This window comes from Leucopleurus acutus (assembly GCF_964270905.1).
Source record: "Leucopleurus acutus genome assembly, chromosome: 1".
Lineage (NCBI taxonomy): Eukaryota > Metazoa > Chordata > Mammalia > Artiodactyla > Delphinidae > Leucopleurus > Leucopleurus acutus.
In genome coordinates, this window is record NC_139142.1 from 185469713 (window position 1) to 185493212 (window position 23500).

General features: G+C 36.7%; 1 protein-coding gene across 22 annotated transcripts in view; it reads right to left on the reverse strand.

Moving 5' to 3' along the window:
• CREM (cAMP responsive element modulator) overlaps window positions 1-23500 on the reverse strand; it is a 92079-nt gene that overhangs the window by 48606 nt on the left and 19973 nt on the right. For 10 of the 22 annotated variants that reach the window (XM_082843656.1, XM_082843653.1, XM_082843647.1 and 7 more), the window contains exons 4-5: window positions 6656-6753; window positions 6374-6516 (exon numbers count right to left, since the gene is read on the reverse strand). In XM_082843656.1, the coding sequence (XP_082699782.1) occupies window positions 6374-6516; window positions 6656-6753 (241 nt within the window). Of the gene's footprint in view, window positions 1-6373; window positions 6517-6655; window positions 6754-9061; window positions 9209-14680; window positions 15247-23500 lie in introns of those variants that run through there. The other 12 variants (XM_082843665.1, XM_082843651.1, XM_082843649.1 and 9 more) reach the window with 4 other exon arrangements.

Consider the following 23500-nt stretch of genomic DNA (forward strand, 5'->3'; position numbering starts at 1 on the left):
CAAGGTCTCAGGACTCACCCCTTAATAATAAAAGGGCTTGAAAGAAGTCTGAAAAAGAAGAGATATTGCTTCCTTGGATCTTCATGGCTGGACATGAATGAATTTCATATGTTATCATATATTTGAATGAATATTTTCAGTTGATAGTTTGTTGCCAAAGAAACAGTGCTTTAGAAAGAACAGGCATAGGCAGTGTAACCACAATGCTAAGAAGCACAAAGCCTAGCACACAGCAGGCACTCAATAAATATGATGAATGAATGGCTATCATTTCAAGACAGAATATATAAAAATGACTTAAGCCATGTGTGAATCCGTAAGAGTTAAATGAAGTATTGTTTCAAATTATAATTATAGAACTTAATTTTCCATATTGACAATACAATTACCGAGCTTTTGAACTAGTAAAAAATCTGAGTAATTGCTTCAAAGGATAAGAACCATGAAATAGGTAGATAAAAATCCTTACTTTCTTCTTTTCATACTTCATTCTTTTCATTTTCTTTTCATTGTTTCCCCATAGTTCCAACCAAACTTCTTTGCTTTCATACTGTGCAAAGCTGATATACTAAGAATCTGCTCCTCTTATCATTTTATTTTCTGGTCATCATATAATTAGGTGTGGAAAACAAAAGGCAAACACACACACACACAGAAGCTGGCTCTAGGGGGAAAATGTTTCTACTGATGAGTCTTGTCGTTTAGCCTAACTTTTTTTATACCAAAGGCACTCTTGATTTTGGCACTATCAAATGACAGTGGACCCTCCCATGTAAAAATGTAGCCTTTCAATTGACAATATTCCCAACGTGTGAAGATTTCCCAATGCTTCAGGATACGAGAAATAGGCTGGGTGTGTGTGTGTGTGTGTGTGTGTGTGTGTGTGTGTGTGTGTGTGTGTGTGTGTGTGTGTGTGTGTGTGTGTGTGTGTATTCAAAAGATTTGAGGAGGAAACTTTTTAGGTTACGAAATGTTCAAGGATAGCATAATTTTTTTAATAAATACACATCAATATAAATTAACTAGTAGGAAAAACTAAAGTGAAATTAACTGAATGAGTTTAGTCATGTCTTGTTTTAGCTAATTATTATTTTTTTTAACTTATGGAACTTTTCTAGCGAACATAAAAGGTGAAAGAATTTTGTGTCATTTATTTTCCCTACCCACTCATTCCAAAACTTTTTCTGTGTCTGGAGTATTTTAAAACAAATCTCAGACATCATATCTGGCAAATCATTTTAAAGTAAAATCACTGGCCCATATCAAGGCCATTAGCAACCACTGAAAATAAAACACCTCTGTATTTCCTACTAATTTTACCTTGGGAACCTAGGTTTTATTAATGCTTTCTTGGACTGATGCATGCAACTGAGGCATAAAAGCTTACACATATGGCCACTTTGTTGTTTGTAATGAAGAGTCCACACAAGTCTATGAATACTGATTAGGATTCAAGCAGAAGTAAAAGTGGTTTATTATTTTAGAGTATATGCACATTTATTTTCCTCTTTTAAATAATCCTAATAACATTACAGTTTGATGAAATAATCTAAATTGAATTAAAACTGAACAAATAGATTATATAGTCAATTAAATTCTACTTCAATGTCCATTATTAACTGATTCAAGCCTGACAGTATGTTATCTGCTCATAGTAGTGATGGGTAGAAGTTGAGCTCTGTTGTCCTAGTTGCTCTGGGACGTACCTAACTTTTTGTCCCGTAATGTCTCAGGTGAGCTGTACTCCATAATTAAGTAGGTCGCTCTATATGCACAGATTGAATGTTGAACACACTGACCTTACGTTAAAAAAGAGTTTGTCTAGAGAGAGTATAATTCGTTAATTAACTAAGTATTTTTCTACTAAGTTAGTTTTAGTGGTTACACAAATGTCTTCATACACATTCTTATATAGTTATGATATTTAGCCTCAAATCAGAATTAACCCAAGTATGGTCTCCCCATGCCCAACTTACCACATACAACGGTAACCAGGATGCTATCATATCAACTAGTCTAGGCAATAAATTCTTTAAAAATTCCTGGTATAAAAAATTGTGTTTAAAATAATCTGCTACTTCTACTACTCATTGCCACTGAGCACTTCTCTCCTAGAGCGATTAATATCACTGAAGCAAGGAAAATACTACTTATAGGATGAAAATTCAAGAGTTTAGATTAAAAAAATTTTTAATTAAAAAATACTTTAAAGTCTTGTATAATCAATAAAGAAGGAAGAAGAGAAAAATAAGGGTGGAAAACTGAAAAAAAAAAAAAAAGTTCATGACCAAATGAGGAAGGAGCAGAATTTATTTAAATTAAGATTTTATCTGACCTCTTTTCATGTGATGCTAACATCTTTTTAACCCTAAACCTGTATATATGAGCTAATCCAAACACATAAACATGTAAATGTTTAATTACTTACGATTTAAAACCATCTTTATTCCACATTGCAATAAAAGGATTCATAAATAAAACTTCATCGAATGAACTTTAAAAAGGAACAGCAGACCTTATTCCAGTGAATTCTTAGATTGAAATTCAAAAAGTGAGCACAAAACAGAAGCTGTGAGTACCTGTGCCTTAAAGCCAAGAGGTGCCTTCCTCTTGAATAAAGACTAAAGAATAAATGCTAAAGAAGCATAAAGACTAAAACAGCCTCCTGCTGTAACAAGAACAGCAACACCAAGGTTAAAGAGCCAGATTTACATCAAGTAGATACCGTCCTAAGTTTGCTTTGAAAGGTACCTTGGGAGCATGTAAGAAAAGTCACTCCTAAGAGCAGTAAATGCAACTGCATTTACTTTAGAATGTGCAAGCCTATCGCGCAAATTCCTCTTACAAAGAAATGGAATCGGTGCTTATTCATTTGAGTCTCCTGAGAATTCTGAATTCTTCAAGCAATCCACAAAGTTCACAGATACCTTTCTTCATATGGTGGATTTAGGACTGACCCACTTACCTATAGTGTATAAGATGCCAGTAAAGATGAATTAATAGAGATTCACTCTAACAAGATTCCTAGTAAAATAAAGTACGAGCAAGCAAAGAGACAGGGATATTTAGGAAAAAATAATTTGAAGTCTTAGGTGACAGTCCTTAATTGGTAAGGGAAGAAGTAGGGTAAAGTAGACGGGGGATTAAAAAAAAAAAACCCAAAAAGCCGTCATTAGAGAAAATTTAATGAATTAAGAAACTTCAAACATTTAAATTTCTTTACCTGCAACAGCACACATAGAAGAACCACAACTTCTACTGTTTGTGAATTCACTCCCGTTTAATGCATGTCTTGAATGTCATGCAGCAAGTAACATTCTTTGCTAATTCTAAGACTATCTGAACCACTATCATTCAGAAATAATCTCTTGAGACAAAACAGGTTTTCTTTGACCAGAACGACTTAATTGGCATACAGCAAACCTATCACTAAGATCTGTACTTCCAGCAAAGTTTCTCAAGCCGAGGTCACTTTCTTGGTGTTACAATAATGAATTCCTGCCTATTTTGTTATTTTCCCTACTCCGGGAAATAGCCTGTTCTAACTTTCACTTCTTATCTTTGTGATTAAAAAAAATAAGTTGAAATAATAAGGCCAACTTCCATCAAATATCTCACTTTCAACTACTAAAAATGTGACTACCTGTATATGAGAAAACCTGAATTTTTACTTTACTTCAACTTTGACTCACAAAGTTGAACACTCCTTTTACAGTTCTTTTGTTTTTAACTCCAACTAACTCATTATAGCAAATTAAAAATAAAAGATCTAAAACAATAATTTTTGAAAAAAAGAAACAAAGTAAAGTTTGGGAGAAAGTCATCCATGGATAAAAGTTGAAGAAAATTTTCAATTTTTTTACAATAAAAGGCTATAAAGGGTCTCAAAAATAGGTACATGCAAACACACAGAAAAATCTCCAGAAATTCTAGTAAAATAAACTCTATTCTAAAAATCAAAGGACACCAGTAATTGTTTCTATTTCTAGATATTTAAGAATATTAATTTCTGTTAAGTTATTGCTAGTAAGAAATGGTTGATGAAAATGGATCTTGTATGTATAAATATACATTTAAAGCAAATGTCTTCTAAAGAAAAGTTTAAATGTTAGTATGCACTTTTCAAATGAAAGAATTATCAACATAAACAAGTGTCACTAATTATCATTTTTAACATAGGCAATATCCCTTCTTTTGAACCAATAAAATGGCAATTTTTAACCTGCGGACAGCACAGGTAGGACAACCACAACTTTTTATTAAAATAACTGCCAGGATCATACTGTATGGGTCCAAATTAAGAAAGCGAAGTAAGAAACTGTCCATGACTTCTGATGTGGCAAATAGAGAAATGTCTAACTTCTAAACATTCGATTTTCTAGTTCTCAACCAGAACTCCTGACTCCACTCCTGCACACCCACGTACCCCACACCCAAGGTAGTGACACTTACATCGAGCCCCCAGCTGCAAGCACGTGCTAAGAGCACAAGAAATAAAGGCTTTGATGCTGGCCGGGGGGGAACAGTTTAACGACTGGGAGTGAGACACTGCCACAGCTGGCTTACATTTCTCTGTTTCATGTCAAAAGTAGCATGCCTCTCTTCCCCAACAGGTAAAATCTGTTATCTTCTTTTGTCCTCACATTAACCTCCGAGTTTGGCAATCTAGTATCATTCACACTTCAAAGACTAAAAACCTGAGATTCGAAACTATCTCACTGTGATCCAGGTAGTAACTGTCAGGACCAGGTGCCACCTTCCCCACGTCATCTCCAGCTTCAACATCCTCTCCAAATTCTCAGCTAATAATGTAGGCAAATTCACCACAGCATCCTCGCCCATGTCACTTATAAAGAGATCAATTCCTAAGCAGCATCAGGATATGCCAGAGAAATGTTTCAGACGACAGATAGCATCTTAGGTCACCCTCCAAACTTTAAGATGTCTTAGCATTATTTCAGCAGTAATTTCCAACCTTTTCATGACACAAAACAGAAAATGATAATAGGTGTACAGCCCACTGCTCAAGGCCAGAGCTGACCAGCCAGGAGGTTCCAGCAGCTCCAAGCCCTGCCCAGCCATACCAGTTCTAAAACTCCCACCATCTACTCCCAGTGGGTCAGACAAAAAAGGCACAGAAATCAGTGCAGTAATAAAAGAGAAATGAAGATGAAAACCTCAAGGTATAGCTTTGACAGACTATGGGGAGTTTTCTTTTCCTAATGTCAACTTTGGACATATTCATTCAGCGCCCTGTACAGGGTTTGGACAAATTATACACCAGTTCTGTCAGGTATCAGCGTAGGAGTTACCCAAAGAACAGAAATCACCATAGCAGAATTCGTTTAATACTGCAAATCTACCACCATTAAAAGAAAAACTCTAAAAAACTAATGACTAAGGCTTCCCCATATATTATAGCTTGCTTTAGCATCCAGGTCATAAGTTAAGACTTGAGATCTTTTGTAGGTATTGTTACTTTTTAAAGGGAAAACAGAAAATACACCTAAAATCTTAACACTGTACTTGGATCAACACAGTAATTAACGTCACACATATTCCTGTACCTAACTAGCTTGTTTAAAAAAAAAAACTTTGTTTCTGTCCTTTTTCTCTCTTTTCCTCCCAACTTTTCTTTCTAGCTCTCATTTTAAACTAAAGTATTTTTATATATAAAACATTCTTGATTTGGGAAAAGACTAGTGCTTTAACTGAAGCAAAAAGCACAGAATTAACAGCCCATTAAAATGCACAAGACTAAATGTGAATGTATCTGTTTATTTACAGCTTTCGGTACTTAAAATTTCAAATAAAGTGATCTGTCCAATTGCTTTAGTTTAAAAAAATAAATCATTTTTCCATTCTCTTCTAGAAAAAGCTGCAGCACAAATTAACACAGTAGAGAGTAGTGAAAACAGAATTACATTTAAAACATAGTTCAGAAAACACATGCATCTCTTTTAGATTAGTAAGTATAAAATGTAATTGTTGGTGACAAAAGCCAACAAGAATGAAATACAGACATTTATATCTTATTATGTTCACATGTATCATAGAGACAAAAACAGTAAGTTTTAAACTTTTACTAGATATGAATATACACATATAAATAAGAAAAACCCTCTCTTTATTTTTACCCCAAAGTTTTCTTCTATTTTCAGTAAAAATTTTTTTTACTTTTCAAAAGTATATGACAACTGTCAGTACAAATCTCTCACTTCTTTAACATGTACTTTTCACACTATGATACACAGTTTAGGTATCATGACGCATTTTAAAATGGGTGAGTTTAGTGTCAAAACCCGAGATGCTTCAAGGAAACTAGAGAGACTTAAAGTTAGCAGTACGTCATATGGAATTGCAGCATACATACTGTATTGCCCCGTGCTAGTCTGATATATGCTAGTCGGCACTGCCATTGCAGCGATATTAGGTGACGTCCCTTCTTCCTCGGATTTTTCTTCTTCAATCTTGGGAACACCAGGCACATCAGAGGAAAGTTCATTCAGTATTTTTCTAAAATATAATTTAACAATATAAATAATTAAGATAAATGAATGAGATTTAAAACAGAACAGCTATAATGGGAGAATCTGATGTATAATTATTCTCTTTTTTTGGAAAAAGTATCATTACAGTAGGAAACTTAACTTACCTGTAAGAGGGTCTTCGTGAAAGGATTTCTCTGCGTTTATGAAAATCAATTACACTTTCTGATTCTGCAGACTCATCTGTCTCTGCAATTGTTGCTACCTATAACACAAGAGTTCCTGAAATGCATCATAAAATCCATGGTACCTCCTTCATTCACAACACGGTGCTTAACGGTCTCTCTGTGTGCAGCACTAAGCCGGGAGCTGGGGACAGAACACACTGAGACGCACTAACCACACTCACAACCTGGCGCAGAGGAAGAGGAAGCGCAGACAACAACACTTAGCTGTAGAACCAGCCTGTGTGCAAAGGATGGCACAGATAACATATACTGCAGAAATGCAAATGAGTGTCAGGCAGCCTTCAGGAAAGCACTCAGTGTAAGATACACAAGACCTAAGATCCAACCCTGAAAATATCTCATAAATCCAGCAGGGGGTGAGCCAGCGAGTGACAGAGGCAGAAAACAATACCACTGCTGACTTATGCTGCCGGGTCTTCAAATTAGACATTAGATAGGTCCAAAGAAGAAAGAATATTTCAGCAGGTAAACACGTGGATAACAAGCCTGGCTAAAGTTACAAGAAGTAGGTGGGGTGGGCTTGATGGCAGTAGGTCTTGAAGGTCAAAATAAGGAATTTCTCCTTAAAAGAAAGATCAGATTTTTAAATACAATTTCATTTTTTCAAGTAATAGTATAGTAACAAATAGTAAAGAAAGTCAGGAAACTAAAATAATGAATCTCTCTACAACATGACTGCTCTCAATATATTCAGCCATCTATCATAGGGGCTAGGATAGTTCTGAGTTTGCAAAACTCACTTTACTTAATATTACAATTATATGGGAATTTGATTTGGGCACAATCAAAAAGGCTTATTAAAATACCAACAATGCAGGCAGGAATATATACTTCCCAAGGCGCATGGATGTACATATTTGTTCACCTACACGTATGACCTTGCATCTCTGGTGATGAACACCCTACACATAAGCACACTCATCCATGAGGAGAACTTATTAGAGAAACTGCCGCTGCAAATCAGACAACCATATATCATCACCAAATATTTATCACTGTAAAGTGGGCTTCCACACATCTCTCGTACAATCATAACAACTCCCTTATGCAAGGTAAGCTATTATTTTAGAAAGTGAAAACTGAAGTTCATCATTCGACAGGTAGGAATTCTAACACAAGATCCACAGACACCTATCTCTACAAAGATAATCACATCATCCATTTAACAAAATCCAAAAGAGCCTACTGAATATGAGACATTTTCTTCCAGTACCAGCAAGGTTAAAACTAAGTAGAAATATTGATATCTGCACCCCAATAAAAGTCATAATACAATAAGGAGAGTGGAAAAACTTTCTTGCTTTATAATTAGGGTCAGAAAGAGTCAGAAAGTCCTGGAATCAAAGTTCATTGCAGGAAATAAATTAAAAAAAAGACAATACTGAGAATCACTCTTACATTTTTGAAAGACAGGAGAGACACCTGTGCTGAAAAGATAACCAAGCTTTTAACGCATGTGGATTTATTATTACTTCAAGCGTCATGTTGCAACTCTCATCCTTATTCTGCAACAAACTGGATTCAAATATGCAGAAAAAGGTAAGACTGATTAAGTATAAGAAACTACATTTTCCTCAGAGATCTTTTTGTCATCAATTAGGTTCAAATAATTTCAACATTTAAAGGACAAAAACAAACTTACCTTAAAAAGGAACAAACATAAATTCAGTAGAAGAGAAAAGTATGCTTTTAAAAATGCATACTTAATAATTTACATCTGTTGATGCAAAGAAATGTTTTAGCTTTGAGAAATGTTAAGAATTTATGACCAACTTTGATGACAATAAATAACAAAACACATCTCTGGATCGCAACCACAACACTAACCACGTCTAAAAAAACCAAAGTTTAATCTGATGTATAAATGTAACACCAAGTAACAATAATATCATGTCACACATATTGAATTAATAATAAACCTAAATTTCTACACTCTAATGTGAGTACTGGTGAAAACAGCATCAGTAGTACAATATTTACATTACCATGTTTATCAGACATCTCCAAAGAATCCTCAAAATACTTTTAAGCATCTTTGGAGAGCATTGCTAAACAAATCTAAGTGTGAGCAGAGAGCAACAACTTAAAGGAGAATGACTCAATCTGTAAATTAAGAGCTGACAATAAAACAACTCGAGTCAAATCTATGTATCTAGCAGGGCACAATGCACTTCACACATAAAAAGGAAATTCGTCTAAATGTTAAATAACAAGATCTGAGCATCAAAGCTACACAAAGAAAATGAGGATAAATGAATTAGTAAAAGAAAAAAAAAAAAAAAGCTCAAGAAAGTCCAAGACAAATCATCTGGGAAGGAAGCTAACCTGAACAGTCTGTAATTGTGGTGACTGAATAACCGATGGCTGTGGTGTCTGAAATACTCCCTGGACATGTACAGTTTGGCCTGAAGGTAACTGTACTAGAGTTACAGCTGGGGAGCCTCTTCCGGTGCCTGACCCAGCTACAGAAACCTGCAAAAATGATCATCATTGAGGATTAAGGCTGGACCTTTTCTTGGTTCTTTACGTTTTCCTTAAAGAAATACCATTCACTATTATGATTGGCCTATTTTTCCTGCTTCTAAGAAATGACAAGCAAGCTGGGGTACGTACCATTAGGAGATGGTTACTGTCCTGGAACAGTCATTCTCTGATGTGACAGATATTAAAGAACCCATGCTCCTCACTGTCGGTTCCCATGCTTTGGTGGCTAAGAATGTTCCAAGCACAAAGTTCTAAAGCAGTTAAACTACCTCACTGCGACCTCACAACTGCTAACAGTGAAGCCTTCTTTAGGCCAGAGTATAAACCACCCTCCTTAACTTCTTAAGAGAAATCGGAGACAGAACTTAAAGATGGTAAATTATTTTTTAATAAATGAAACTTCTGACATATGATATTATAGTATTACTCCAGACACAAGCTAATGCCTTGTCTCTATACTGATGAAAACTGCGGTTACTTTTATGCCCCAACAGTCACAAAAAGGGCACAGGCCAAAGAAATTCCAGGACCTCTCATGCCCCTCGCACCTCCGAACCAGAGAAAGCTCATGACTTGGAGCCTATGTGGCCCTGGCACACTTCTTTCCCCCCAGCTCGAGCATCCAGAGGGGCCAGAACCATCACTTGGCTTGCACAGACAGGAGAGAACAGCCGTTTACCAGCTACCTTGGGTGCTTTGGACAAAGATCCCTACCAGTAAAACACAATAAAACCTTCACTTCTCTGGACTCAAAACCTGCCAAGTTTCTAATTAGTACACAACTGTCCTAGAGGCCAGTGTAATCTTACAAACTTTGCCTCATTTTACTAAGTTTCACTATTCATTATGACTTAACTCAACACTGAAGACTTTGGACATGAAAGAAGCTACTAGTTTCTATCATGAGTGGTGGCAGACCACAGAATCTAAAACAAATTTTGAAGAAAGCTTCTGTTGACCTCACTTTAAGGAAAACCAATCATTTCCAATCTACTTACTCTAATACTTTAAAAAGAATTATTAAAAATTGGGTTTATAACAAATAATTAGATTTATTTACAACATCATTCTCTTGGAAGTTAAACTTCTTCGGCAATCCAAAAGTAAAAACTCTTCTATCCATGCAAGAGAACCTATGCGGAGAGCATTGAACTAGGTGCCCTAGGGTGGAAAGCAGAATTGCTAAAACCAACACCTAAGAAACAACAGCACACAAACAGTACAGAACTAATTGTTCCATTGTCCAGGTCATGAAAACCACAGGAGCACAGAACCGAAAGACCAGTATGGGCCTGAACAAGTGGAGGCCTTGTGTAGAAGCTGCCGACTGAGCTGGGCCCTGCTGTGGCCTGGGTAATAGCTGGACAGAAAAGCGAGAAACCGGGCCGGAGACACCCAACATGTAGCCCACGGGGCAAATTCAGCCCACCTGCTCCTGGAGTTTTATTGCCTACTTTAGATTTCAGGGGAAAGAAAAAGGGCATTCCACAATGGAGCCAGCAGATTTAACAACCAGAAGTTTAAAAACCACTAGATTTACTCTACAAATGTTCCCTGCATGAATTATAAAAAAGGATCCATCTCTTTGTGAACCAACTGCCAAAGGGTACTCCTTTGCCAAATGACCAATTCTCAAACTTTTTAGTCTCAGGACACCTTTCCACTCTTAAAAATTACTGATGACCTCAAATAACTTTTGTTTATGTGATTTATATCCAGCAGGATGCTGTAAACGCACAAGCAGCTCCTGGGAAGGGAGAATGCTATGGGTAACTTTTGCAGATTTCTGTAATTTCAATACTCCTACTATGGCAGATTTCGAGCTACCAATGGGGACACTGAACACAAAGCTGGAAAAAGATGTACACAATCGTCTCTCACAAGCCAGCTCAGCCCACTGTTGGTTATATGTACTGATATTTACCACGTTAGAAATTAAAACTGAGAAATGTTTAAAATACTTAGTAACTCACTTAAAAATAACAATAATGCCATTACATGCTAACATAAATAACATTTTATGAAGACTACTTTCCAAGACAAAATAATTAATGACAAGAGTGTCAATGTTTTACATTTTTACAAATTCTTTTAATGTCTGGTTTAACTTAAAACAGCTGGATTTTCATACCTATTTCTGCACTGAATCTGTTGCAATATGTTATTTTAATTGGTATGTGAATAAAATATGCCTCTTACACATGTATAAATAGAAAAGGAGGAGTATTTCAATGGCTTTTTCAGAGAAATGTGGGTATTCTTCTTTGATACTACACCAAAATTCAGCAAGTGGTTGTTTCTTAAAGGTTAGTGGCCATGTGGAATCTGAAAACTTAGTTACGTTAAAATCCATTCATCTACCTTATACTTATACATTGATCTATCTTATACTCTTTAGCCAGGCATGATTTTGTAACGTTATGTGGTAGTTATTTGGAAAATACTGGCTCACTGAGTTAAGTAGATCTCCCAAATGCTGACACATTTCATGAGACACTATCAGAAAATCATATTCATTAAAATCAACATCAACTTCTTCAGAAAACTATAAATACTGGGAAGCTATCAAGCTCAAAATGGCAGATGGAGATTTTCCAAAATTCAAAACTGCTGCTTAAAAGCCTGAATTGCATCATTGGCAATAAATACTGTTAATTGTTTTCCTTGACGTGACAAGCTTACTTCATTTTTTTTTGAATTTTTGAATTTCATTTTATTTATTTTTTTATACAGCAGGTTCTTATTAGTTATCCATTCTATACACATCAGTGTATACATGTCATTCCCAATCGCCCAATTCATCACACCACCCCCCTCCCGCCTCACCCCCTGCCACTTTCCCCCCTCGGTGTCCATATGTTTGTTTTCTACACCTGTGTCTCTGTTTCTGCCCTGCAAACCGGTTCATCTGTACCATTTTTCTAGGTTCCACATACATGCGTTAATATACGATATTTGTTTTTCTCTTTCTGACTTACTTCACTCTGTATGACAGTCTCTAGATTCATCCTCTCATTTTCTTTTGAGAAAATGTTTTTCAAATACTCAAGTCTGAACAGTCACAGTTTGGCTATTTGCCATTATTTCAAGAAAAATGATGTTCTGTTTGGGGGGGTGGGGGAATGCAGCTAGTTCTTCTTGCCTCTCATTCAATAACTCAAGTGTTTTTTTCTCAAGATCACCATTGGTCTTCAGTACGCAGCAGAAATGCTTTCAGTGAATGTCCCACTTCCACAGCACAGAATATTAAAACAACATGTACTCGAGGGTCAGGATTTAATACAACTGGTAATGTCTGCTGATTCATCAGGGACAGTCTTAAGTGAAACTGACATTTTTTTTAAAAACTGCAAGTTAATGTAGTGAAGACCACAATGACAGTTCGGCACCACTGCCACTGACTTGATCGTGCTAAGGTGCCAACAGTTTTACCCCCCAACTGTTTTTGCACCATCAGGGCAAATGCCAATACAGAGAAAAAAAGAAAATAAATCTTAGTATTACCATGAAAATAGGTTTGTCATCCCAAACCTCCAGGCATGATTGTGTAACACCATGTGGGAGTTATTTGGAAAATACTGGGTCCTTGGAGTCTCCTCCAGGCCTCCCTGTACCACATTTTGAAAACTACTGCTCTATCCTCACGCAGCCCCTAGGTAAGCCCTGCTCACAGCTCAGAGCGCAGAGTGCTGAAGCAGGCGGCAATTTCAGCTCCACCACAGCAGCACAGCCAAAACCACCGTATATAGTAACGCTGATAGAGCATTCGTATCGCAGAGATTGAGCAAAACAGAATATACATTATATCCAAGAGTATTACTAGTATTCCTGCAGACTGGACCTGTGGCTTGAGATGGCAGACAGTGCCACATTCACTTTCATGGGGAAATGACCAGCTTCAAAGAAATTAGATATTTTGAAGAATTGAAGAACAACTCAAGAAAGATTTATGGGGTTTTGATAAGTATAAATCATGCTTTAAGTTGCTCTAATTGTCTTTCGGGTGTAATTTTCAGGACTTCAAATTATTAAACAACGCTCTGTCAAAAAGGCTTAGTGAGAAGAAAACCTGCTGTAGAAAGGGAGCTGTACCCACTAGTACAAAACTGTATTCCTAGAATTCTGGAGATGAGTTATACAAATCTGTAACTACAGTGAAAACTCTTATGTCTGAACTCTGGGTAGTACAAAAAGCTCATGAGACAACTCTTTAGTTAAACTGTTGAAATAGAGGCTGAGAAGCAGCACAAGTGACATACCCTAGAGTCACAATTCCAATGTATCCTTAAAAAACAACAACAACACTCTTAGATCTAGAGAACCTGTCAGGCATTCTACATTCTTACTGGTTTTGCCAAAACTGATCTGTGACTAGCATTAAGCTTGTAACTAACTGTACTGGTAGAGTTAACAGGATAAACAGCATCATTCATAGGAAAAAATTCATGTGGCTCCCTACCTTTAACATCTTATCATTATTATTATTCTATTGATCACATGAGCCACAAGTAAATACAGGGCGCCCTTGAAGTAGGATGTGGTCCACAGATGGCACAGAAGGAACTCAGGCAATGATTCAAGAATATGCATGGTGGCCTCAAAGCCAAAAATGGGTAAATAAAGAAGCATCTTTTTGTTTTTGTGCAAGGTGGCAGATTCAGTTTTAGGCAGGCTAGGGTGAAAGCAATGGGAGGAAACCAGTTGCAAATGTTTAGTGGGCAAGGAGAATCATGGGACTGATGCTTGGGTTAGAGCTCAGGAAATAAAGATGTGAGATACACTGACAAAAAGCAACCTATAAAGACTACTATACTTTATTCACAATGTGCAAATAGAATTCTAAAGAAGCTCTGGAAAGAGAAGGGAATTAAGTCTCTCCTAAAGGACACTACTGATAGAGACACAAATTTTAGTTCACTTGAACTAAAATATGCATACTTCACGTCGAAACAGATCTTTCTTATAAACATCATATACTCATTCCAAAACTTTTTAAGAAGTAAATCTCACAGAAACAAGTCATACTTATGAATTAACTCATTCTTTTGTTCACTTAACAAATGTTTATTGGAAGCCTGCCTTGTGGACCAGTCTACACAGCAGGGATATAGCAGTGAACACGAAAAGTCTGCTCTCCTCAATCAGGAGACAGAAAACAGATGAAGAGACAAAAACATAATTTGGGGTGGTGCTAAATTCTCAAAAGAAAAACAAAGAAGGGTAACTGATGAGGTGGCGGGAGGGTGGAAGGAAGCTACTTAAGGTATACCTACTGTATAAAGAAAAGTGGGAAAGGAAGCCATGGGAAGATCTATATTCATCACATTCCAACAACCAAGCAGGCAACTGCTCAAAAAACAAGCACATAAAATGGATGTATTTTATATTTCATAATTTTTATACCTCTTTTTATGAGGCTCTAAAAGTGAGTATAATGAACTCATAGTAGACATAGTTTACCTTTTCTTCCTGATCCCCTGAAGAATAATCCTCTTCTATAGGATGCCTGAAACATAGATTGTGCTGATGCCACCACATCTACAGAAAACCCCACTATAGACAATAGTTAATCTGAAGAAATAAATTAAGATGATGCAATTGACAGCCTTACTTGGCTTTGCAATTTAAAAAACTCTAATAATGACACATAACTGGGAAAACCTCACAATGTTGTAACACAGCATTTGATTAGCACCTAGTGGACTTGCTCCAATCTGTAGCTAGGTTCCCTTATGATGGGGTTTATGATGTCACAGAGCCACTGAGCCTGCATTTAAGACAGTTAATAAAGGATGAAAAAATGTGAATTCATGGTATAGCAGACTTCGCTATCAACTCTGCTGCCTGAAAAGTCAGATCTATATATTACCTATTTTAATTCCAAGGACTACAATGAAAACCCAATTAACACTCTATGTGAGAAGCTGGAAAACTATACTGATTTCTGTGTATTAAGACAGGATTCTCAACAGTCTGTTTCTTCTATGGAAAAAAGAAGTATTTAAAGAATATTTCAAATATTTTAAGGCTGAAAACAGGAAAATAATATTTTAAATGTGAACACTTTAATGAAGATGCAAAACACTTCATTTTAAAAAAAAAGTTGTATTTACTTGTGCTAAGTGAAGACAAACACAAAAAGAAAAATGTAGAATTGGTATCATTTTAGTGTCTTTAGTGTTTTTCTTTCCCATATTGAGGTTCTTCTTTTTTTTTTAAAAACAGTGTAGCTAACAAATTGCCAAAATCAATGGAGTTAAATTTTACCTTGTGAATATCAACTGAAAACACTGATAACAGAGTTGGCCACGTAAGACGGATATTTTTATATTTACTATGTTAAAATTGTTAGAACTATAATATGATCTTTGAATCCTTTGTGTGTAAGGCATGAAGAAATACTATCTGAAATCTATAACCTGAATTTAAAAAGGGAGAAGTGGATTCTGTTTCTGGTACTGTAATTATAAATGGCCAAATATTATGTCTCTTTAAAAAAATTCCCCTCTTGAAAGCAAAGCAAATGTCGGAATCAAGTCATTCTTAATTATATAGTCTGATAATAGTTCCAATAAGCAGTGGTGATCACTGTGATGATCAGTGATGACAAAATTAGGGGTTCTTATGCTTTGAAAAACAATGTCCTAGTGAAATTTTTCCCTAGCTAATCCTTATAATTTCCTATTTATAGTACTTGGAGCGTCATTTTATATTCTAACCAATACTAGATGTTTTACTTGTATTTATAAAGACTATGAACACGTACATGACCTTTATAGAAGTCAAAAATCCTTTAGCTCTAGTTGTTTAAAAATCAATCTTATATCTTGGTTTCCGTAAGACTGAAACTAAAACTGATCATAATTTTTTAGCCAATTGCATTACAAAGTAGTAAATGTACATAGTGAAGTAAGTTGCAGTGAGATCCTGAGCCAAAAATGGCATTTACCCAGCAGATGTCTTACAAGGGCAAACACTGGACTCTTAACAATGATACACATCATTTCTAGTAATGAATAGGAAATGCACGTGCCAAAAGTCAGCAGCTACAGAATGAATGCCTAAAACCACTTATTCTCCAAACTACATATTAATCTATTTCTGACCAAAATCAACTCAGGAATGTCTATGCAGAAAACTGCAATTCACTTGAATTATTCTACCTTAATTCTTCTACCAATCACTTGGTATAAGTCCTAAAGAGTACTGACTAAGCAAAAGCAACCTTAAAAAATAGTAACAATAAACAAAATGTGGTATATACATGCAAAGGACGAAGGAATTCCTATCACATACTGTATAGCTGAACCTTCAGGACATTATGCTAAGTGAAATAAGCCAGTCACAAAAGACAAATATTGATGATTCCACTTATCTGAGGGATCTAAGAATAGTCAAATCATAGAAACAGAAAGTAGAATCGCGGTTACCAGGGGCTGAGGGGAGGAGTAAAAAGGGAGTTGCTATTTAATGGGTATAGGGTTTTAGATTTGCAAGATGAAGAAGTTCTAGCGATCTGTTTCACAACAATGTGAATATGCCTAACACTACTGAACTGTACACCTGAACTTAAGACTGCAGATTTTATGTATTTTTTTTCACACATAAAAAATAGCAATAACTATTGCCCCACATTTGGTGGATATGATAATTAACTGACTTATTGCCAGAAAGATACTCAATAAATTGATTTTACCAAAGGCAATGAGACTGACTTCCCCATCAGTTTATAAGACATAATTCTAAAGCTCTGGGCGTTCCCGTACTCTTGGCCCCAGAATTACTGCTCAAGACACAGACTAGCTATTGGTGCCAGGATTTATATGGACCAGTTACTAATACATCAAAATGGATAAAATTTAACTTTTCTATGCTCTTCATATATCCAAGGTCAGAAGCTGAGTTGGGATCTAAATATGATACTATCTTATCTGCCACTAAATAATGAAGGAGTAACAGTATACAGTATATATGTATACATACAATAGTTACTGCATAGTACTGTGCATATATATATAGTATTATATATACAGTAGCTAGATGTAGCATATATTTATGATTACTCTTTGCTAACTATGCATTTTCCCAGGTAATGCTATCTGAAATGGTCTGGTTCAACACTGAGTACCTACGTATTACAAGTAATAGAAATGCTTAATGAAATCTAAAGCCAGGTGCCTGGGTTCTGCCTTTTATTAACTGTGTGACCTATGACAAGTTATTCACCCTCTCTGTACCTTAGTTTCCTCAAGTGCAAAAGAGAATGAAAAAAAACAGTACCTTTCTACAGAGCTGTTGTGAGAGCTGAGCTATATGTGTAAAGCATGGAACAGCGTCTGGCACATATTGAATATTCAATAAACGCTCACTCTTGTTATTTTTATTATTGTTACATTTCATTTAAATAATTTGGTCAAGAATGTAGAGCTTAATTTACATGTATTGATATTAATCCTTTGATTTGGAAAGATTAAAATATTTTTTAAAATATTCCTCAAAATTAAGGTGGAGAAAGAAGAATCAAGGATTTGCATGAAAGTAGAAGCCAAAATCTGAATCAGTGACAAAACATGGCCAGACCAAATTGCATCCTTAAGCTTTTTCAGTTTTAGTCCAAAGATTAGAGTTTATAAATAGAAAAGTCTAAGAATTTAGCTCCTAAAAAAACAGTATAATGAAACTTGGTCTCACCATGAAATCAAAAATCTAGTAATAAATTTTAGTTTAGATTTTCAGAGCCAAAATGTTGCGAAGGAATGCTTGCAACGTTTTAAAACTTCTAAAATAAATCCGAAGTACAAAAATTTAGTATAAATAAAATTTAGTAAAATAAAATATACCAATTTATCAGAACTTTGCTTATAAAACAACTACATATCAGCTTTTCTTCTCTATACCCACTGGAGGCCTATTTAAGCATAAATAGATTTATATTACTTTAGAATGAATTTTTCATACAATATATTCTTATAAATTTATTTATTTTTGGCTGTGTTGGGTCTTCGTTGCTGCGCGCGGGCTTTCTCTAGTTGTGGTGCGCGGGCGACTCATCGCGGTGGCTTTTATTGTGCGGCACGGGCTCTAGGCGCGAGGGCTTCAGTAGTTGTGGCACGCAGGCTCAGTAGTTGTGGCTTGCGGGCTCTAGAGCACAGGCTCAGTAGCTGGGGCGCACGGGCTTAGTTGCTCCACGGCATGTGGGATCTTCCCGGACCAGGACTCGAACCCATGTCCCCTGCACTGGCAGGCGGATTCTTAACCACTGTGCCACCAGGGAAGTCCTGATACGATATTTTTTTTTTTTTTTTTTTTTTTTTGCGGTACGCAGGCCTCTCACTGTCGTGGCCTCTCCTGTTGCGGAGCACAGGCTCCGGACGCGCAGGCTTAACGGCCATGGCTCATGGGCCCAGCCGCTCCGCGGCATGTGGGATCTTCCCAGACCGGGGCACGAACCCGCGTCCCCTGCATCGGCAGGCAGACTCTCAACCAATGCGCCACCAGGGAAGCCCTTGATACGATATATTTTTAAACTAGCATAAGCCACTTCATCTCAAAGCCTGGCCACTACTATTCTAACCATATGAGGTTACTATAATGAATAAAGCAAACGTTTATTGCACGTGGACTTTGTGTCAAGCACGGTGTTTGGGCTTCACATAAGTCATCTCATTTAATGGTCAACCAATGAAATTAGTATTTCAATTATTTTAGGTAAAGAATCAAAGAATTCAGTCTAATAAGTATTTACTTAAAACTATGTATAAAAATTAAGAAAATAATTTTGTGCGGGCCTAGCCGCTCCGCGGCATGTGGGATCTTCCCGGACCGGGGCACGAACCCGTGTCCCCTGCATCGGCAGGCGGACTCCCAACCACTGTGCCACCAGGGAAGCTCTTGTTTTTTTTATTGTGGTAAAAAATACATAATATAAAATTTACCATCTTAACCATTTTTAAGTGTACCCTTCAGTAGTAAGTATATTCACACTGTTGTGAAACAGTTCTCCAGAACATTTTCATCCTGCAAATCTGAAACTATACCCCTTAAACAACAGCTCCCTTGTATCTCCTCCCCCCAACCTACTCTTTAACTAGAAAAAAGTCAGAGAAAAGGATAAAGAGAATAACTGTTTATTCTCAGTTATTTTGCCATTACCACTAGCGACAAACTACCTGTTACTAAAACTAAGAAGGAAGACTTGAACATCAAACAAAAAGTACCCAAATCTCATAGAAAATCATTACAAATGACAGAAAATCTCTAACAGTCTCTCAAACACCAAAACAGATTTGTACGCATTTTTTTTCTGATTATAAGGTGTATAAAAACAAAACCTTTTTCTGAAATTTGACTTTGACTGCTTTATACCTACTGAAATTACCTTTGAAACACCGATTTTCATTCAAAGAAAAGTATCATTTAACACACTGGGATGAAAACACAGAGTATATTCTAAAGCCAAAAGCCAACCTTTAAAGAAATCTGTTAGCTATTATACACAAAGTTATCAAAATATGAGTACAGATTATATAACAAATTCTTATTCAAATTGAATAAAATGGTGACTAATATTAACAGTTCACAAATTATTTTTACTTATATCCCTTTAACCTTGAATTACCTTCAAGAATGAGTTACATTTCAAAGCAGTATATTTTCTTGCATTAGCTGACTAAGCAACAACAAAGATTTAGCATTTACTGAAAAAAATTCACTGTTCTATTTTTTTCCTCCTAACTTTTGTTAATTTTTAGAACTAATTCTAAGTGAATACAAATGTTATGTTCAAAAAATTTTAATTAGGGCAATTAAAAATAACCAGGGGAAGGAATACATAAAATTAAGAAGCAATAGAAAGTCAACAATAAAATGAAAATTTTTATTTCAAAATCTTAAGAGGAACTTCTTCTCTTTCAGTTAAGAGCCCCTCAAGTCAAGGAATCAGCATATTGAGGTTTAAAAAACAAGATTCAATTAAACACTGAGCTTGGACTTCCCTGGTGGCGTAGTGGTTAAGAATCTGCCTGCCAATGCGGGGGACACGGGTTCAATCCCTTGTCCGGGGAGATCCCACATGCCATGGAGCAACTAAGCCTGTGTGCCACAACTGCTAGGCCTGTGCTCCAGAGCCCACGAGCCGCAGCTACTGAGGCCGCGTGCCGCAACTACTGAAGCCCATGCGCCTAGAGCCCGCGCTCCACAACAGAAGCCACCACAGTGAGAAGCCCGAGCACCGCAACGAAGAGTAGCCCCCACACACCACAACTAGAGAAAGCCCGCGCGCAGCAATGAAGGTCCAATGCAGCCAATAAAGAACCAGGACAAAACACTGAGCTTGAACTAGATGTACTCAGCCGACAGTAAGTATACCAAATCAACCTAACATGATACAGACCAACTTTAATATACAAATATGATGTTGCTGACCAATTATCAATAGCAAATGTTGCTTGTATGTTGCTTGTTTTTTTTTTCGATAGCCATCCATATTCTTCCTGGTCCTACTTAGGACCAAGAACATGGATTTTTGGCACAGCTGGCCAAAATAATGAGAAATGCCATTCCAATTTTCCACCAGTTTGAAACAGAAAACACACAAGTCATACACTGAAACCTATCCCTTGTTAAATCATTCCTACTCCAATCCCTCACTGCACGCCAGGCCTGCTTTCTTCTAAGATGCTTCTTTACGTACTGTTTGCATTTACAGCAGAGAGGATAAGAAAGGAGGTTAGGGCTCCCCTGGTGGCGCAGTGGTTGAGAGTCCGCCTGCCGATGCAGGGGACGCGGGTTCGTGCCGCGGTTTGCGAAGATCCCACGTGCCGCAGAGCTGCTGGGCCCCTGAGCCATGGCCGCTGAGGCTGCGCGTCCGGAGCCTGTGCTCCGCAACGGGAGAGGCCACAACAGTGAGAGGCCCGCGTACCGCAAAAAAAAAAAAAAAAGAAAGGAGGTTAGCAGAGTATAATCTCTGAACAACATTCCCTAGTGGCTTCCTCTGCTCCACAGAGTCTCCTTGTTTCCAAAAATACAGAGGTTCTCGGAAAGGTTAAATTTTATATTAGAACTAACTCTCTCGAAGCACTACGCTGACCCTGATATCTCGAGTTTCCTTCCAGCTCTATGACCCCTGTGATTCTGCTCCTTTCACCTTTCCTTTCCTATCTGTGCTGAAACTTCGAGAATTGGCCATTTACAAAATAGGGTTATTTATCTTTCCAACTCGAGGTGTCATACTCAGGCCACAGGCTGCATCAGCAGCTATAAGGCATGAAGCTCCAGATAGCACATCGTCTCCTGAGGTTCCATCTGGATTACCGCGCTCACCCTGAGTTTCATGGCAGCATTATTAATTCCCAAGAGACGTGGAACAAGAAAAGTTCAAGGTGCTACCACTGTTGCCTTCAGAATAGATTACACATTTGTGAGATGAATGGGGAAATGCGAGCATGGACTGCATATTATACCAAGGAATTATGCTCGATTTTGTTAGGTATGATCATGACATTTGGTTATATAGGAAAATGTCCGTAACCTCTTAAGAGCTGCATACCCAGAAGAAAGTAGGAATGACATGACGTGATGTTTGAGATCTGCAGAGCTGCTTAAAATTCTTCGACAAAAAGAAAAAAAAGAAGATAAATGAAGCAAGTGCTACCAAATCTTAGTAATTTTTAAGTTTCTACATATATATGCGGGAGAATTATTCTACTCTTGTATATGTTTGAAATCTTTCATCACAAAAGAAATGATAACTTCCCATTACCCATTTAAGGATTATATTATTTCCAAAGGCTGTATTATTTTAAAAACTACCTGTATATACAGTAATTTTGCTTTTCACCGTTTTAGCTTTAGGAAAGGGTTTCCTCCTGGCTTGGTTATATAAAATAGACTCTTCCATTTACCACCAAGAGTTTTTCCAGGGGGGAAGGGTGGGGATGGGGGTAGAATCTAGTCTTATATATGTATCAACACACACTTACCAGACAAGATTCCAGCTTCAATTAAACAAACAAACAAACAAATCTACTTTAAAAACTAACTCAGGCAAGAAGAAATCCAAGTCACAGTACTCAACCTCGATGATCTGCCACTCCAGCCTCTAGCCCTTTGACACTGTCACCACGTGACTTCTATTCACTATTGGATACAGTTAGAAGCGAAAGGCTCCACTGATATCTGGGAAGTTATAAAACAGAAAAACTGAAAACTGAGAACTCCAGCCTCCCTCAATCAGTCAGCAGAGCAGAGGTGTGAGGGCCAAGAACAAGCTCAAGTTTTCAGATCTTCGTAACTGGGACAATTTTCAGTGTTAACTTGATTAACAGAAGCTCTGGAAAGGCCAGGATACTCAAAACTACCACTATCAAATGACCAGAGGCAAAGGATCAAACCCGCTGAACCTTCTGGTTACACCCTGAACCTTCTGGTTACACCCTTCGTTCGGACACTACTTAATGATAATTAGACCATGTAAAAAGGAAAGTAACTGTTATAAATTCCTCTTTATACAAACCTGAACTTAAGTCTAAAACATCTGAGAATTCACAGTCCTCTAGTTTAAATGAAGTAAGTGGCAAGTACATACAATGACATTGCGAATTATTCAGAAGAGTCAGTCACTTTTAGCATACATTATAGGCTTAATAAAATTTCAGTTTGATTTTCTAATCCTTCTATTATATAATACTGCATAATAATAATGAATACTCATAAATAAACTGCTTCAGGCATCACAAGAATCTAAACTAATAATTACGTTCAGAAAATTCTGACTGCTAAGAACTGTGTCCTAATTCTGCAAAATATCATGATCCATAGAGGATTTATGGCCTCATATCCATGGAGGATAACTCTTAGTTAACCAAAAGAATCAATGACTCAGCATACAGATTTCTTCTTAATCTCTTAACATTCCTAGTATGTGAAAGACAAAAACCATAATTTATTTTTTGATCAACTATTTTAAATATAGAGAAAACAGAATAACATAGCAGGTCTATGAACTCGCTATCCAGATTTAATGACTATCCACATTTGATATATTTGAGGTTTTTAAGGAAGTAATAAACATTGTAAATGTAAACCACAGCCTTTTTCTAGTTCTGTGATTCAGCCTTCTCACAAGCCTCTATTCCCCCCTTCTATTTTATTTAACACTCCCAGCTTTCTCACACCCCAGTTCTCACTCCTTTGTTTCACAGACCCATCTTTATCTATTATTTCACAGAAAAACTTCTTGAAGAATCTATACTTCCAATTTCCTCTCCCTCTTATTTATTC